This window comes from Rhinolophus ferrumequinum, chromosome 2, assembly GCF_004115265.2.
Source record: "Rhinolophus ferrumequinum isolate MPI-CBG mRhiFer1 chromosome 2, mRhiFer1_v1.p, whole genome shotgun sequence".
In the NCBI taxonomy this organism is placed as follows: Eukaryota; Metazoa; Chordata; class Mammalia; order Chiroptera; family Rhinolophidae; genus Rhinolophus; species Rhinolophus ferrumequinum.
In genome coordinates this window covers 29783788-29802467 of record NC_046285.1, presented here as the reverse complement: position 1 = coordinate 29802467, position 18680 = coordinate 29783788, and the positions used below count along the sequence as shown (strand labels likewise).

Sequence of the window (18680 nt, the reverse complement as noted above, 5' to 3'; positions counted from 1 at the left end):
ATCTGCACTTTAATTTCTTTTCTAACAGTGGTGCTTTAAAATTTCTAATTGGATAAAATTTTGGCTATTCTTTCGTGGTAAATTTCTCATTTTATTGCATGGTGGTCAGTAACTGTGTCCTGTGTGAGATATATATATATATATATCCCCTATGTGGCCTAATAAATGGTCAGTTTTTAAGCAGTCCATTGATATTTAAAAATAATTTTTATTATCTGTTTTCTGTGTACATAATTATACTCACAAATGTATATAAAGGTCAAGTTTATTTGTTATTTTTTGTCTACTTGATCTTCAATTTCTTGAACAGTTGCCCTAAAATCTCTCTCTGTAAAAGTGGTGTTTGGTCAATGTGGTTTTGTATTTCCAATAATTTTTTGCTTATACATTTTAATGACGTCTCTTTAAGGGAACAAATAATTAAAATATAGAAAATTTTGGAGGCTTTTTAAAAATCAATGTATAAATATGTCCCTTTCAGTCCAATCTGAGTTTTTGTCTCTAGACAATGTTTTGTTTTGTTTTTAAATCCATTTACCTATATTATAGTGTATGTGGAATTAAAAAAAAATAGATCCCTATCTTTCACCAAACACAAACATAAATTCTAGGTGCACTGAAGACGTAAATGTAAACACAAACACTGAAATAGTCAGGAATAAAATGTAGGAGACTACCTTTGTGACTTTACCATAGAGAAGGATTTCTTTTTTAAAGTGCCAATTATAGAGGGGAAAATTGATACATTGGACCACTTATAAGTTAAAATTTGGGTATGACTAAAGATATAACATATATATATAGCTAGAGATGGGAGGAAAGATGTTTGCAAGTTATGTAACCAATAAAGACTTAGTTAACCAATTATAGTTATACAACCAATGAGAATTCTGAATTTAGTCTTTCTACAATATGTGCATTCTGGCATTGGATATTTTTATTTTGGGAGAAAATAATAGTAAATGTATATGGTTAGTTCATTATTATTGTCAAATTAATCAGCCAATTTATTTTTACACTTTGTGAACTACAAACATTTCAAGTTAAAAATGAGAATTTCTGAAGGGCCATATGCAAGATAATAGGGAGCCCATGGTGGGTACCATATTAGTGGAAATAACGGAAAAATTGGTACTAGTAGATGATAACTGTGCCAATTACAGGAAACACCCCTAGCACAGGTCTATAGGATAAATCCAAGACTGTGTGTGCCATACCACTATGAAACAAGGGCAGAGTTTGTGACTGAATATTTTTAAAATGTATTTTTAACTGTAGAAATGAACCACATTAACTAGATTTTTGTTAGAAAACAGATTTGTGTCCATGGTCAGAGCATTTAAATTTGGCTACCTTCCAAAAGGTTTCTGGAAAGAAAGGGGGAAAAATAATTTCTATGACCTAGAATAGTAGAGATTACCATAATCTGTCAGAGCTCAAACATATTCAAATGCAAATTATTCAGTGTGAAACTCAGTAAATATTATTTTTCACTCAGTGGATTTTAAGTTATTAATGCTTTGAATTTGAGTGCATTTTTAATATAACAAAGTTTGATACCTACTTTTTGAGGCACGGATTTGAAGTTCAGTCTGTTTATTCAATTCACATCCATCCTCGTTTGTATTTACACATGTGGAACTAGATGTAAGAGAATTGCTAGTTCCTATGAGAAGGAAAAACGTGTATTTTAAAAGTCTGCATTTTCATGAATAGAACATTATTTATGGTTGATAGCAGAATGCTCTCTCCTATTACAAGCACTGTTACGAAACAAAAACTCACCTTGGTACAAAGTGAAGCGAACACTTGTATGCCCCTCAGTGCTTCCTGAAGGGGTTTCAAAAGACTGTATTGCTATATTAGGATTCACCACTGGCTGGTTGCTCAAAGAGATGGAATAATCCTCCAATTGCTCAGTAAGCCTGCACAGAATAAAACATAACAGCATAATATTCTAGAGATTCATTGTAAAATCAGAGGTGTGTGTTCTCTCCCACATTCCAGTAGAAAGGCGTGACCACAGCAATATTGACACAATCACCTAAAAACCATTGATTTTCTTTAACAGAGTTTTCTATTTTTATACCTACTATTTTTTTAAAGTTCTGGTGGACTGTCCCCACTGAAGGGTAGCTTTCTGATGCCTACCCTTCAGAAAGCTGGAACTCAAGAATGACAAATTTCCAGAAAAAATAATTTTTATTATTTTTTCTGCTGCTCTTCACATAGAAGGATGTTGTTGCCACCCTCAATTGGTCAGGTATGAGATTCTTGTTTCTCTTGTGGTGAGAATCAATTTCCACTTATTCAATTCCTTCCTCTCACCCAAATCCCTTGGGTTCCAAAGCAAATCTTACAAGTTGTTCGTTCCTGAGGTGACAGTTCATATGGAACTATGGAAGAACAGAACCCTGAGCTTATTGCCTTAGCCATTAACAAAATATTGCAGGTTTTCACAATGTTCTTTTCTACTTTGGATACGTTAAAGATTGGAAGGAAGGTGGGAGGGAGTGGGGAGAACTGACAATTTGGTGTTCTCCAAAGAAAAGTCGTAAGACCTTTTTTTTTTCTTGTTTCCTGTTAGAAATATTTGCACTATTTCTATACTTGACAAAACAAAGTCTCTATGTCCAAGATAACTGGTTCAATCTAGCTTTCCCAAAAATGAAAGATTTCATTAAAATGTAATTGTTCAAAATTCTAAATCTTTATTGCTGTTACTGAAATGTTTTCCCTTCCCCAAGTGAGATAAAAAGAGAAATAAATTTTTAAATAAAGATTGCTCTATAAAGAGGATGTGATAATTATTTACATGGAAACATTCAAGTCAGCTTTGCTGTTTCAAAAGTTTTCCTTTCATAACACAATTTTCTGTAATTTTCAGCAATTTACACTATGTATTTCCCACTTAATGAATAACATACTTCAGAGTTACTCTCAACTGGTGGAATACTTTTAAAAAACTCCAATCTGCTAAGAGCATACTTCATGCATTCATGCAACCCTCAATATCTGTCAAACACCTACTAAGAGGTCAGTATCCTGAGAAACATTGGGGATACTTATAGGAGCTCCCTCAGACATTTGAAGGCTAACAGGTAAGATGTACTAAATATATGGAGGTGTTTGCCATGTTCATAACCACTTTCAAAGTGTTGCTCTAATTATAGCCATTTCTAAAGCCATTTTTCTTCCATATGAATTTTACCTGCTCTTGTCATAATTAACTGGATTAGAGATGGGTGCCTGACTCAGAGTATCCAACCTGGAGGCTGGCCATCAACTTGATACAAAGGACGAGAAGAAGCAATCAGATTCTTTCACGCAGGAACTTTCCATTTCATGCAACAGTTATATTAGGAAAGTCATGGTTTAGAAGGGACCAGAGAAGTCATTATATCATTTGTAAGGATATATCCTCATACAAATTAAACATAATAAGGGAGGATATTTCCCTCTCCTCTTTTTTCATAGAACACTTACTTTAGAAAAGTTGTAAGTATTTTCTCCTCTCTTTACAACGTAAAAAAATCCTTTTGAAGACTAAATGGGCATTTCGTCAGCTTTGTGACCTAGGAATGTCTTTCTCAAGCACATGGGAGCTATTTCTTTGAAATGTAAGCATCAAGGGAAGTAGCACCCTATATCCCAGTTTCTGTGGGAGAGTAGGAGCCTAACTTCAGTGATTGGGCACCTTGCTCCAAGTTGCAAAACTACTTCCTATAATAAAGATATAGAAGTTTGTTTTTCCTCTGGATAAAGTCAATTAGCTAACACAAATGGTCACCTCACTTACCAGGTAAACTTAGGATGTGCTATGCGTGACAAATAGTGTTGTCAAGTTCTCTTAATTGAGGATTAATTATTGTTTATCTGAAAACATGGATGTAATAGGTTATATATGTTTGTCTAAAAGAGAGATTCCTTTCTGTGTTTGCAATCTCTTAGGATTTGCTTGTGATGCTCATTGTATCCTGGTTTAAAGCTTACTCAACGATAAAAGTGTATTTTTTCTCTACTACTTTTGTGGAGAGCATTTCTGAGTTGGGAGAAGATTTTGTTTTTTAATTATATTTCCCCAACGTTATGAACAGGGTTAATTATCAGAGAGCGGAAACTTGATGAGAAGTAAAGATTTATTGAGTCAAGTTTATTGAGTAAACTTGTAAAGTTTATTGAGTCGTTAATATAAAGGCAACTGCTAACTTTATTTTTTTCAAGACTTAATATGGATAAATCAGGTGTGATGCTAGTGATTTACATACATCATCTCATTTGAGCTTCACAAGAATCCTACTGAAGTGAGTCCCAAAATTACTCCCATATTACACTGAATAACTGAGGCTCTTCGTAGAGACAGGAAGTAATTTAGCCAAAATCATGTAGCTACTAAATAACAATGCTAAAATATGAACCCAGGACTGTCTGACTCCAAAGGCTGTGGCTATAGCCATTATATTATCCCAGAGGGAAAACCCACAAACTCCCACAAACGACACCTTCAATGTTGCCATGGCTATCTTGCCAACCCCCTGCTCCAGGCGCAGCTGTGTTATGATCCTGTCCTTAGATTCCCATGAGATTCCATATGCCCCTTTACAACAAATCTCTGTTTGGTTGAGATAATTTAAGTGTGTGTCTTGTAACCAAAGAAAGCTGGCTGGCTGGAACAGAAAATATGAACAGAAATGTGAAATGTTCAAGGCGGTCTGTATTAGGGAAACAGTTTTGTATTCCCAAAGTTACGCAAACAAGGACAACTATGAGCTTGAATATGACAGCAAAGTTTCAAGGTTATGAATCTTTACAGCAAATGTCTAAAATGGAAAAATGAGGTCTTAGATTCACAGATTATAGCAGGATGCCCTTACCAGCAGAGACTCTGCCTGAGGCTCCAGAGCTCCGCCCACGCCAACATTCTGCCTTCTCCAAATTGAGAAAAAGAGAATGGATGAATGGATGCTAGAGAACTTTACTATCACAACTTGAGATGGCTGAAGCTGGGATGGATTCTTTCTTTCCTGTCACTCTCCATTTTTCCTTCACTTCTCCCACTAAACGTAGAAGGGCAGTTCAGTAGCTTGAGGAAACTATGAGTGAAAGAAGGAATGTGATATGCAGGAGATTGAGGCTCAACTAAATTCCAGTTTATTCATTTGCAGTTGCTTGCAAAGGGTTTAGACATAGTTGTATAAAGTTAGGGTTTTCTTTATTTGAACAGATAGACAATATGTCAAACCAATCTTCAACTACTTCTAATGAAGCCCAGGTTTTAACATCTGATGCCAGTAAATTAATAAAGGTAGAATGATTTTTAAAGTTTTATTCATCTATCTATATTTTTTAATATAATGAGCATGCGTATTTACTTAAATTGTAAAAGAGGTAAGAAAATTGCATGTAAGATTAAAAAAAAAAACACAGTGAATCTTAGAAAGGGACCTCAATAAATAAAGTACATGAGTTTTAATATAAATATACAACAAAAAGTGATCCAAAACATAGAACTCAAGGAAAGAGAATGCAGGTAGAGTCAGATCCTTTTTGTCATTGTTCAGTGTAGCCTTGGGAAAGCTAAAGAAAGCTTAATGAAAATATACCAGGATTTTGGGGAGAACTGAGTTGTGAGGAGGGGCTATCAACATGTCTTGCAAAGTAATGTTGTTACTTGCAGCTCTGTGAATTGAGAAAGGAGTTTGAAGAGCTTCTGCTGTGTATGCAGGTTGCACCATGGGCACATCTAGGGTTTCCAGGTGGGAATTCCCACCTGTTCTCGTGAATTTTTCTCTCTTTCCTGTTCCCGAATCCTGAGAAAAGTTGGTCAGGAAATTGGGAAAATCAGCTCCTTGAACCCAGGTGGTTGGAAGTATCGGCCATCACTCTGTGGAAACGATTCATTGTGGAGAACAGAAAACAGTTTATATTTCAGGATTCGGGAATGGGAAAGCGAAAAAAATTCCTGAGAATGGGTGGGAATTCCTGTCCGGGAACGGTAGGCATATCAAACTAAGACTGGGAAAACAAGTGCTTATCTAAATCATGCCAGTTACTCTCTATCCATGGCCACGCTTGGAACTAGGAGTTGACATACACCACTCCATTCAGTAACTGAAGGTCAGGTAGAAAGTCAAGGTTTCAGTCTTAATTCCAGTGGAATCAGCCAGCTAGTGCATCCGTGAGAGAAATAAAGACATCTCTGTTAATGCTTTAACCTAGGAAAGTGAACAGCATTTTGTCAGGTTTTCTTTCAAATTGGAATTGTGCTTACGTTTCAAGGGTATTAGCAGCAGCAGCAGCAGCTCTTTCAAAAACCTCTTCACTGGCATCTAGAAGTTGACTCACTGTGGTTACAGCAACAACTTTTGCCTGCCAGAAAGAAGACACCAATGGTTATAGATGACATATATCATGACCACTGTTATCATGAATTATTATGATATCGAGTGGTACTACTGGTATAGTGGCAACCTAGAGGCAAGTATTTTTCAGAATTAAAAGCTTTTTTTTTCCTACATAAGATGGCAGAGAGAATAAAAATAAGGCACAGTGAAAATATAAGTTAAGGTAGTCAGTTAGACAGCTTAGGTCTCCGAATATGGCCTCAGAGCAAGGTCTTTTACAGAGCCTCTGTCCCACTCCCAAGAACACAAAAACAGATGGGTGGATACAAAAGCAGAAATGAAATAAGATGAGTGCAGGGCTCTGATTGTCAAAATGTTACAGCCCACAATACTGAATATAATTTATTAGTTATACTTAGTAACTATTAGACTTAATAAAATTATTTCTAGTCTTCTTATAATTAAAAAATCAGGAGTACATCAGAAAGGATCACTTGTCATTTGGTTACTGTTTTACTGCCCTTTTTTGGGGTATTGATACCCTTCTGTCTTTACTGGCTAATCCTTCCGTAAATTCTACATTTTTTTAATTATTTATTTGGGTGACAATGGTTAGTAAAATTACATAGGTTTCAAGTATAAAAGTGAAGCAACAAAGGAACAGGCAAACAAATAAAGAAACATAAATTCTACATTTGATGATCATTATTTTTTATCTTTCAATTCTATTTTTATTAATTTGTGATTTTAATCCCACTTACTTTCCAAAGGACCTAGAGTAACATAAAACTATTTTTTGAAATTAGACATGTAAAGGGAACAGAAGAAAGGGGTAGATATTTTTAGGCCATGCTGATATTCAGTTGGTAGACATGGAGTCAGTCTGTATTGGTGGTTTATAGCCCAGTTTGACCAGAACTCAAGCTGTGCCAATTGGTAAATGTTTATTGTTGACTGTAGTTCTTGTTTTCAGGTACAAGAGTTTAACAGATTATAATATCAGAAATGCAAACTAGGAACAGGCTATAATATCAGAAATGTAAACTAGACTTACAGGTTTTTGGAAAGCCAAAATTCAAATTCAAATATACTTAGCAGAAAGAGATCAGAGTTTAAAATAGCGTGTTCCAAAGTGAGTTCCTTAGCACACTAGTTACTTGGAATTGAATAGGGATGCTAAGGTCAAAGGCAGTTGGTAAATATATTAATAAGGAAAAATAGATTTTTTTTTTGTTCCAGATCTTTCCAGATTTCACATGATAATGATCATTGTGATTATCCTGAAAGAGACTATTTGGACAAGGAGCCCTTGTTTATTTCTTTGAGCGTCTCACAGAACGCATGCTCTACAACACGGTTTTCAGCAACCTAAACCATGCCCGAGTCCATCTCATGGAATAAGGAATGGAGTTTGGAACGACTTTCTTTCCCTCCCCTTTTTAAAAACCTTGTGAGTTTTACCTCAACTGAAGCATTTCTGGATGTGTTGAAGATCTGTCCAACCACTTTAGCAGCAGAAGTGACGTTTTCAGGAGTTAATCTACTGGCATCAGATGTTAAGACCTGGGCTTCTTTAGAAATATTTGAAGACGAGTGTGTGATATTGTCTATCTGTTCAAATGAAACAAAAACTGACTTTATACAACCATGTCTAAACACTTTGCGAGCAACTGCAAATGAATAAATCAGAATTTAGTTGAGCCTTAATCTCCTGAACATCACATTCGCCCGATTTTTCATGTTTCTTTCCTTGTATAACTTAAATAATAATTGTAAACTTATATAACAATTCTATGCTATTGAAGCTAATAATTTTAATGGGTTTGTTTATTATGTTTTTTTTTCATTTCATGTTCCAAGTAATTCATTTTTATTGCATTTTACAAGATTATTGGTCTGCAATGGGTTGGAAATTTTAAAAACTAGCTTTTCAGCTCAGATAGTTTGGGAAGCACCGAGCTTGACAACTTCTCCAGGTACCAACTGGCCCCTGGGCTCGGTGTTGTGCACCACATTGTCTTTAGTGGAGCTGAGGGTCAACATGTGTGTGTATGTGTGCGTGTGTGTGTGTGTGTGTGTGTGTGTGTGTGTGTGGCTCAGTTTTCACTAGATGGCAGTATCATTTCAAAAATCAAACCAAGGTTACAGGCTATTCAAGCTTCGGAAAGAATGGGAAACAATATCCAATTAGTAGATAGAAACAATGTTCTCATTCAATAGCCAGGTCTCTGCTACATCCTAAGCACTTTGCTAAATGTTTTACAGGTATTATCACATTTAATATGCAAAACAACATTGGGACTTGAGCATCCTCCTCCCTATTTAAAGCCTTGGAGACGGAAAGGACCTCACCCAAACTTCACGCAGCTTGGAAGTGGCAGGGCTAATAGTCAAACACTGGTTTGTCAGATTCCAAAAAAGGAAGTCTGTGTGATTAGCACAACCTACGTGGTTGGCAGCCACCTCCACACACCGCTACCATCCCCACTCCCACCCCCATCCCAGCCCATCTATAATTAGGGAAGCAGTGTGGTACAGTGTGGATTTTAAAATCAAGAGCTGCCCCATCACTTTTTGGCTGTGGTTCCTGGGCAAAACACTGCATCTCTTAGAACCAGTTTCCTCATCTATAAAATGGATACCTTAAAACCTATCTATAGAGTTGCTATAAGAATTAAATATGATAAAATAACGTACATAATCTGTTCCGCAGTGTTTAGCATGCAGTCAGTGCTCAATAATCAGTGCCATTTGCTCTAATTATCTATCACACGGGAAAAACATCTAACTCACAGAAGTCCTATAAAGACTAAATGAGATAACGTATGTATTAAACAGTGTTCTAATATGTATTTAATGTGTATTAAACAGTGAGGAGTTGAAAGGTGTGTTTGAGTTGAATGGTATAGGAGATTGGGTTATTTATAGTATTGAAGATTCTGGGGTATTCAGTAAGGAGGTGATGGGTGTGGCTGCTTTATATAGTTATGGAGTTTGGTTGGTGATTGTTACTGGGTGGTCTTTGCTTGTGGGGGTAGTTGTTGTTTTAGAGGTTACTCGTGGAGGGTAAGTACGATTAGGCTTAGAGTTAGTGTTAGGAGGAAGGAGAGGAAATATAGTTTAATTTGGCCTTTTTGGCTTGATACTAGTGTGGAGGTTGTGCCCAGCACCTAGAAGGACCACATAAAGTTTCCTCTTCCTCCCTTTGTTTAGCCCCAGATGTTAGCAATTCCATGTATTTGCATTTGGGTATATCCTTAGTCAAAATAATTAATCTGCATGAAAAGACATCTACTCAGATTACTTCCTATTTCACCTGCTCATGGATACAGCCTTGAGATTACCATCAGGTTCTGGAGTTTCCTGTCTCAAAAAGTCCTTAGATTGTGATAATACTGAAATTTGCCGAACCAACATGTCTAACTGTCCTTTTTCACAAACAGATGTCAATTTAAAAAAAAAATGATTTTAGTACTAGTTTTTGTTATTTCTAATTGAAGAGTTTTAAAAAGCATTGATTTAGCCATCAGGTTTTTTCTAGTTGCCCATTGCCACGTAGACCATGTGGCATACCTGCTTTTCCAGGGTTTGCAGATTTTCATTGCAATTTCCTACTGTCACATTTTGTAATTGTATCGTTCCATTTTCAGTATGATCGCACAGCGCGGTTGCTATTGGATTGTCCGCTTTCATAAAAAGAAAAAAGAAAAGACAGTGTTTGCAAAGACGGCCACAGTAACTGCCTGTTCCTGTATACATGTCTCTTTCACAGTGTGATTTTGCTGCTCCTCCCATCAAGAGGTGGGAGTCTGTTCCTCTACTTCCTTAACCTTGGCTGGCCTCATAACTTGCTTTGACGAACAGAATGTTGTAGAAATGATATTGTGTGAGTCCCATACCTTGGCCTCAAGAAGCCTTGGAGTTTTGGGCTTTACTTGCTTGGAATGCTGTCCTGAGACTGTCATATAAGGAAGTGTGTCATGCGGGGTCTCAGCTCCCACTCCCTGCACAAGAATGCAGGATACGGTGAGGCCAAAAAGGAACACCAACGGAGCCATGGATTGGGGGTTCATAGCACTATATTCTCGCTGGTGGCTGGGCTGGAGACACAGGAAGCAGGAGCCACACGATCTACAATCTGCCCTCTGCTTCTCTGCCAACCAACCTCACTTACTAACTGCAATCCACTCTTGCTACTTAGCCACGGCAGTTATATTAGTGGCCAATGGCTAACCAGTAACAGCTGATGGCCATCTACTGCCCGAGCCAGCACCTTTCTATGTGAGGCCGAGAGCCCGGAAACTGCTCTCTGGGACTCTGTCCCCACAGGAAGCGGTTTAATCTACTGGAGGATGAGAGGCCACATCGAGGACAGCTAATGCCCTCTAGCCAACAGCCAGCACCAATGCCTCATGCGAGTGATGTCGTTGTTGACCTTCCAGCCAGTCTAGCTGCCAGAGTCAACCCGCAAAACTGAAAAATCTAAATCATTATTATTTAAAGCCATTAGATTTGAGGTGGTTTGATATGCAGCAGTAGAAAAGTGAATCAGACAGTTACTACAAGAATATTTTAGGCAGATACCACTATCACTTGTTGTCTTGATTTTTAAGTGTGGAATTCAAAAGACCAGCTGACTACGTAGTTCCTTCCTTTGAAGTCTGCATGGAAGATTTGCCTTCCAACAACAAAGGACAGGGATTTGGATTGGATGTGATGAAGGAATACTAGGCTGAGGGAACAGAAACAATATGAAAATTCCTACTAGATATTGAATTATAAGTTGATATTTCCTTTATTATCCAAATCTGGGTAACACCTGAAACGCAAAGAGTTCTATCATATTGCAGCACCTATTTGACACTTGGTTGGCTCTCAGTAAACATTTGTTGAATCATTGGGTTTATTTCCTAGGATTGTCCCCTGAGCTTCCCTTACTCAGTCTCCTCCTGTGGCCAATACTTAAGAGGCTGCTGATAGATGCAATCATCTCCAGCTGTCATTAGAGGGATAGCTGGTCAGAAGATCAAACTTTCCTCAGGACCAGCTTTGGGCAGCTGCTTTTTGGGGAACAACTAGAAAAACTGAAATTAGAGATTGCTTCTACAACATTTAAAGTAGAAGGTTAAATTCATCTGAACTTGTATGATGGCTCCACCTCTCTATTATTACATAATGAAAATTTCAAACGTGTATATAGGATTTTATCTTTTAAGCAGCCATATTTGAAATGCATGTTTTCATCTATATCCACTCAAAATCATTGGAAAGTATTTTTATCATTTGCTGTATAAAATTGAATAATTATTAGAAGTAATTCCTAATATAAAACCAAAAGCAAATTTGCCAATAGTTAAAATATATATCTTTAAAGTTATCTTAAGGGCTTAATCTGAAATTCAAGGGTACATATAATAAATATGTTCATAATAGTAGCTCAGAAAAGAAAATAAATAACCGTTTGAAATATAGTGTTTCTCTTGTCCTCCCCCCCAAAAATGATATACATCAAGCAAGTCTGATAGCCCTTGAAGGGTATATTGCTGATATTTTTACTCTCCCTGATTCAGTAGCACACAGTTGTTTGTTTTTTCTTTTGTAGCTCTCTCTGTTTTATAAATTATTATGAAATACTTAAGACATACAAGACATATAAAAATTAAGATAATAAGTATCCATGGACATACCATACAAGTATAAGATGTAAGTACAGTACAGATAAAGCCCCATTTTTACCTTCTGAGCTTTTAATCAAGAGGCTGGAAGTACCTATGTAAAGAATAGTATCTATCATAAATACTTGAGTCAGAATGATGTATGCAGGCAGAAGCAATTTGGATTCTGCAAATGGAATGCTAGTCTACCTAATAGCTTAGAATAAATAAGGTGAAAAAGCACATAGGGAAGAGCAGTACATTATTTAGTGTTTCAAAGAGCCCTCGATATACACAAAAATAAATATCTAAATAAAATGTTAAATTCTCCCCAGGGCCATTACTAACAGAAGTCCTATCAAACATTTTCATAAATGATCTAGAATTGGCTGTGTTATTGAGGTATCCGGTTCTGCAGGAAATGGATGATAACCTGCAGAAAGATGTGAGACTTAGGATAATTGGTCAGATGAAAATCAATGCAAGTAAAAGACAGGTAAACATTTAGGGAAAATCATATGGCTTCATGGGCTGTAAGCTGTCAGGAAAGAGAGCTACGAATTTCTAAAGGCGACTCTCAGAAGATGTTACACGATGTGCCATTGAAATCGAATAAATCACCAAAATCCTGGATATCATTAGGGAGCATATTAGAAATATAAAATGTTATTTGCTCCTTTATTTTTGGAATGCCTCTATGCAAGCAAGATTGTCATGTTTCAAGAAAGGTATGATGAAGATAGAGAATGTTCCAAGATGGATACCTAAAATGACCATGGAGAAGAACTCCCAGCTGAGGACAGACTTAATTGTGCATCTCTATCTAGAAATATGAAGTTTGAAACCACATATGGTATAAGTCTATAGTTTAGCTATTTTTTTTTAAATTGAGACAAATTATGTAACTTAAAGAGCAGATGTAAACCTGATCAAACTCCAGGAGACAGAGTAAGCTGTAAAAATAAACCAATCAAAGAAGTATTAAAAGGAATTTACAACTGATCCATATTAATATCTTCAGGAAAATTAGAATTATGTGAGGTAGCACCCTAAACATTAAACGTTGGCATCATGAAAGGGAGCCAAACCTTTCCACAAAACCTTCTTTGATGCCTCTCACAGGGACTTAATACTAGTTGGAGGGATGATAGGTGTGAGCCAGCAGTGTGATTCATATGCCTAAACAGAGGAGATGTTTGGAAAAGCACATACCATTTAGAGTGTTCTTGCCACATTTTTGCAAGGAAGATCCATATCTTCCCACTGGAATTCTTTCAAAACTAAAATTTCCATAGGTACCTTTTTCACAGAAATTAGCTATAATGAAAAGAAAAAAATTGTTTCCATCATACATTGTACTTTTCTTTTTCAAATTTCAAACCAGATAAAAGTCAAAGTTCAAAACTTTCCAGGATCACTTGGAGGGTAATAGAAGGCTTATAGGACTCACCAGCAATGCCATACTTTCTTTTCTGGTTAAGTTACTACCATTAGAATAACTAGTATGTTAAGTAATAGTTTCCAGTTAAAATGCACACAATATATAACTTGGTAGAGATGGGATGTGGTTACTAATACATCAGCAAGGATAGTGTATCAGATTAGTTGAAATCTTGAAAATTAAAAATATAGAGCCTACAGTGGCGAAGGGCATCATAAGGATGTGGGTCAAAGCAAAAAGGTAGAAGTCATGAGTATGTGGGACATTCTGGCTGGTAGGAGTACAGGAAATGATAGGACCGTGCTTCTGGGGCTCTGCTGCCTAAGCAGGCAGCATGAAGCTTGCAGGATGCTGAGAAGCACACTGCAGATCATGAACTGGCTTTGAACTTTGATTCTGCGATACCATTGATTGAAATCAAACCACTAAATTAATAAGATCACTCCAAGAAAAAGTAAGAAAAGACCAAAACTTCATCTAAGTACATACTTGGAAAGAAAGCTGCATCTTGATTTCAAAAGAGTTGAATACGTTATAATTGTGATATTTGAAATGGGGTAATAAGGCAGAGTACCAATTGAAAGGTAATCATATCACCAACAAAATCATATCACCAATTATCCCGTATTAGACACTGCAACCTGAAGGAAAAGCAATGATGAATATACAGAGAAACTTGATAGTTGGGAAACAGACAAGATTTATTGAACATATAGGTAAATAGCCTAAGAAGAAAACTCATTTTTTGCTACTTAGCTAATAAATACATCTCAAAGCCATCATCATTATGGCCATTGTTACTAGAATCATTAACAAAAGCTTCGAGAAACTTTGCTGCTGTCCTTATTAACACAACAGTCACCTAAAATTCACACCCTAGTTTTATATCAAGAAGCTTACCCCTTGTACATCTCAGTCCCGTCCACTCTTCTGAACAAATGCATCTGTTGTTTTCCCAGGTTCCACCATTGCTGCACATCCCTGTAATGATGTTTGATGAGGGGGGAGGTTTTCCTAAAGAAACAATAAATAACAGAATAGTATATGAACCAGCTGATTAGTTTCTCCTTTGGGGTCTGTGGCCTTTAATTTCCATATGTAAAATTATTACTTTAAGTGCCATTGCTGGGAAATATTCTTTGTGATATCATCATCAACAAAAATATACATTGAGAATCTATACAGGATGTACAATGTTAGAGGTACCAAAAAAAACATACTAAAAGACACAACACCCTGAACAAAGAGATTAAAATCTACTGAGGGAAACAGGAGATTAGATAGATAGATAGATAGATAGATAGATAGATAGATAGATAGATAGATAGGCAGACCAACCAAGTCAATACACAAATTTATACGTGCTGTAGGAATATAGAAGAGAGATGTAACCTATCCAGGGAAGACTTTCCAGAGGTAGTGAGGAAAGTATTTGAATTGAATTTTAAGACTAAACCTAGAAGAGTCAAATACAAATGGATGGCCCAAGTAGTCAAGATACAAAGTACTAAATCACAAAGACATGGAAAGTTATGATGTGTCCAAGGAACAGAAAAAAAGCTTAATATATCAGAAGCACTGTTTTTATGCAGAGCAATAGCAAGACATAGAATGGATTTTGAGTGGTTTATAGACCACACCAAGGGTATTTAATCCTGCAGGAGCCTAGAGAAGTCTTGAAACAAGTGATCAACATAATAAAGAATGTTTTTTTAAGAAGAAGAAACCTCAAGCAATATGGGAAGTGACTGAGGCTAAGAGGCAAGTAAGACCAGTTAAACAAGGATCAAATCTACAAGGTCTGACAATTAAGTTCACAAATTCATCCTAGAAAAAGTACTACATACCTCACTGCTGAATATCACTATGGTCACCTTTGAAGAACTCCCCTTGAGAAGCTATGCACCTACACTAGTGCCTAGTCCACCCTTCAAAGCAATTTTGGAACTCTTTTTCTGGAATGGCCATTAGAGCTGTTGTCATATTATGCTTGATGTCCTGAATGTCATCAAAATGTCTTCAATATTTCCTTTATCTTTGGGTGAAGAAGGAAGTCATTGGGGGCCAGATCATGTGAGTAGGGAGGGTGTTCCAATACAGTTATTTGTTTGCTGGCTAAAAACTCCCTCACAGACAGTGTCAATGTAAGTTAGTGCATTGCTGTGCAAGAGCCATGAACTGTTGGCGAAAAGTTCAGGTCGTTTTCATCTAACTTTTTCATTCTGCCTTTTCAGCACTTCCAAATAGTAAACTTGGTTAACTGTGTGTCCAGTTGGTACAAATTTATAATGAATAATTCCTCTGATATTTAAAAAAAGGTTAGCAACATCTTTTTGACTCTTGATTTGGACTGACGGAACTTTTTCGGTCGTGGAGAATTGGCTGACTTCCATAGTGTACTTTGACGCTTTGCTTTAGGGTCGTATTGGTACACCCATGTTTCAGCACCAGTGATAACATGGCCCAAAACATCATCTTGCCTCTCTAGAAGGTCTTGGCAAACTTTGACGCTCCTTTGCTTTTGTTCATCAGTGCACTTCTTCAGGACCATTTTTGCACACACCTTTCTCATGCCAAGATTTTCAGTTAAAATTTTCCTAACTGTTTCTCTATCAACATTTACTTGGTCTGCTATGTTTCTCACAGTCAGCTGATGATTTTGATGCACAATTCGCCAAATTTTTACAATGTTTTCATCATTGCAATGAGTTCTACTCGTTACTGACCACTCTGACCTCTCTTCATCAGTGACGCATTCTCTCCCCTCAGAAAAACACTTAAGCCATTTGTGCACTGCCGTCTTCTTCATGGCATTATCCCCATAAACTTGGACTAACAAGTTGGACTCATTTCACTTCCACTCTTGCCAAGTTTAACAAGAAATGTAATATTTTTTCATTGCTCTAATTCAAGTTCAGACATTCTCAAAATGGCACACAAAAACACGCAACAATAATGAACACCACTCAGCAAGACACCGCCACACCTCGATACGAACACAGCTGTGAGACACTGATATACCAAGGTTCTGAAACCTTGCCGAGCTATTTATACAGTGCTGCCAATGTAAGCACATTTTGGCAAGTTCGTGAACTTAATTGTCACACCTCATAAAGCAGTAGCTCTAAGGAAGTTAGGAGTCGTTAGATTCAGGAAGCATACCTGAGACAAGATTATTAGGATCTAGTGTCTGGTTATTTTGAGTTGCAGACACTGGAGTCTCTAAATTTGAAGACAAGGTGGATGTTGACCAAATTAACTAACCTTAAGAACACGGGAAGGAAGAGTTCCATTTCCAATAATGATGGAGTACATTGTACCATATTAATACTCCTACAGATAGCAATTTTATACTCTGGACAAAAGTAAAACAGACAAACTACTAAAAGACATTGGACAGTAATAAAAAGCAGATAGAAACTGAAATGCATTCCAAGTTTATACAGTCTTTCCAATAAGGGCACTACCCAGTCGATATAGCAAGGGTGGCTGACACTCCAGCAGAAAGCCACAGTCTTAATGAGTTAAGGTATGAAAGAAACCTGTTTGGGGCTACCACAACAACTGGAAATTGAAGGGAGATATTGCAGAATGGAGGAAGCCATATGGAAGAAAGGTTCAAAGTCTGTGTGTGAATTCTTCTCAAATCTAGGGAGAAAATGTTTTTTAAAAAAGACAGCTTCAGGGACATGTGGGACAACTTCAAGCAGTCTAACATATATGCAATTGGATTCCCAGAGAGGAGAAGAGGTGGAATAGGGCAGATAAAACATCTGAAGAAATAATGGTCAATATTTTTCAAATTTAATTAACTTTAAACTATAGATCCAAGAAACTCAGTAGAGCACGAGCAAAATAAATATGAGGAAAATCACACTTAGACACATCATCATCAAACTGCTGAAACTCAGAGATAAGGAAAAAATCCGGAAAGCAATCAACTACTGACCCAGAGAATTTTACTAGTGCATTAGGGAAGAAATAACATCAATTATACAAACTCTTTCAGAAAACAGAGAAAGGAGGAAACTTCCCAAATCATTTCATAATCCCAGGAAAACCCTGATACCAAAATATGAGAAAGACATAAAAAGAAAATTACATACCAATAAACCTCATTTATATAGATGCAAAAGTCCTTTTAAAAAAGTAGCAAATCAAATCCAGGAATATATAAAACCAATAATGCACCATGACCAAGTGAGATGTATCCCAGGAGTGTACACTTGGTTTAACAATAGAAAATTAATTAATTTAATTCACCATATGACAGAATAAAAGGGGAAAACCATATGTTCATTTCAATAAGTTCATGGAACAAAAAGTATCTGACATTTTTTTAACTCTCTGCAAACAGGGAATGAAAGGAAACTTTTTCAAACTGATAAGATTCATCTGCATAGAACCTCCCAATAATATACTAAATAGTGTAATAGTGAATGCGTCCCCCCTTAAGAATGATAGAAAAAAGTTTCATATAATTGCTCCAACCACTTTTATTTAATATTGTACTGAAGATGCTAGCCAGTGCTATAGGCAAAAAAAGAAAGAAGAAAGGAAGGAAGGAAGGAAGGAAGGAAGGAAGGAAGGAAGGAAGGAAGGAAGGAAGGAAAGAAGGAAGGAAGGAAGAAAGAGAGAAAGAAAGAGAAGCGAAGCGAAGAAGAAATAAAGAACATAAACTTAAGGAAGAAATAGAATTATCTTTTGTTGAAGATGACATAATCACCTATGTTGAAAATCCTAAGGTGTCTCGAAAAGAGCTACTTGAATTGATAAGTGAATTTAGCAAGGTTGCATGATACAAAATATATACAAAAATATTATTTCAATGTATTAGCAGCAAATAATTGGAAAATTAAACTATAAAATCACTTCCATTGAAATTACCATAAAATTTATCGATTTTTTGGAAATAAATTTAACAAAATATGTGCAAGACCTCGTTATTAAGAGAAATTTTTAAAGATCTAAATAAATGGAGATATATGCCATGTATGTATGGAAGACTCAAAGTTGTTAAGATGACTATTTTCCCCAAAATGATACAGCTAAAAATCCAGAAACAAAAGACTTTTTTCTGTAGAAATTTACAAAGTTATTTAAAAATCTTATGGCAATATAAAAGACCTAGAGATGCTGAAGCAAACTTTTAAAAGAACAGATTTGGATAGCTCACATGACTAATTTTATGACTCATTATACAGCTATCACAACCAAGAGAGTATGAGATCAGCATAAAGA

General features: G+C 36.4%; 1 protein-coding gene across 4 annotated transcripts in view; it reads right to left on the bottom strand.

Annotated features, from left to right (window-relative positions):
- Positions 1-18680, bottom strand: part of ADGRG7 (adhesion G protein-coupled receptor G7) — a 65068-nt gene that overhangs the window by 29823 nt on the left and 16565 nt on the right. For 3 of the 4 annotated variants that reach the window (XM_033121136.1, XM_033121149.1, XM_033121142.1), the window contains exons 2-8: positions 14340-14453; positions 13211-13315; positions 9918-10030; positions 7806-7955; positions 6272-6369; positions 1786-1925; positions 1565-1666 (exon numbers count right to left, since the gene is read on the bottom strand). In XM_033121136.1, the coding sequence (XP_032977027.1) occupies positions 1565-1666; positions 1786-1925; positions 6272-6369; positions 7806-7955; positions 9918-10030; positions 13211-13315; positions 14340-14453 (822 nt within the window). Of the gene's footprint in view, positions 1-1564; positions 1667-1785; positions 1926-6271; positions 6370-7805; positions 7956-9917; positions 10031-13210; positions 13316-14339; positions 14454-18680 lie in introns of those variants that run through there. The other variant, XM_033121156.1, reaches the window with a different exon arrangement.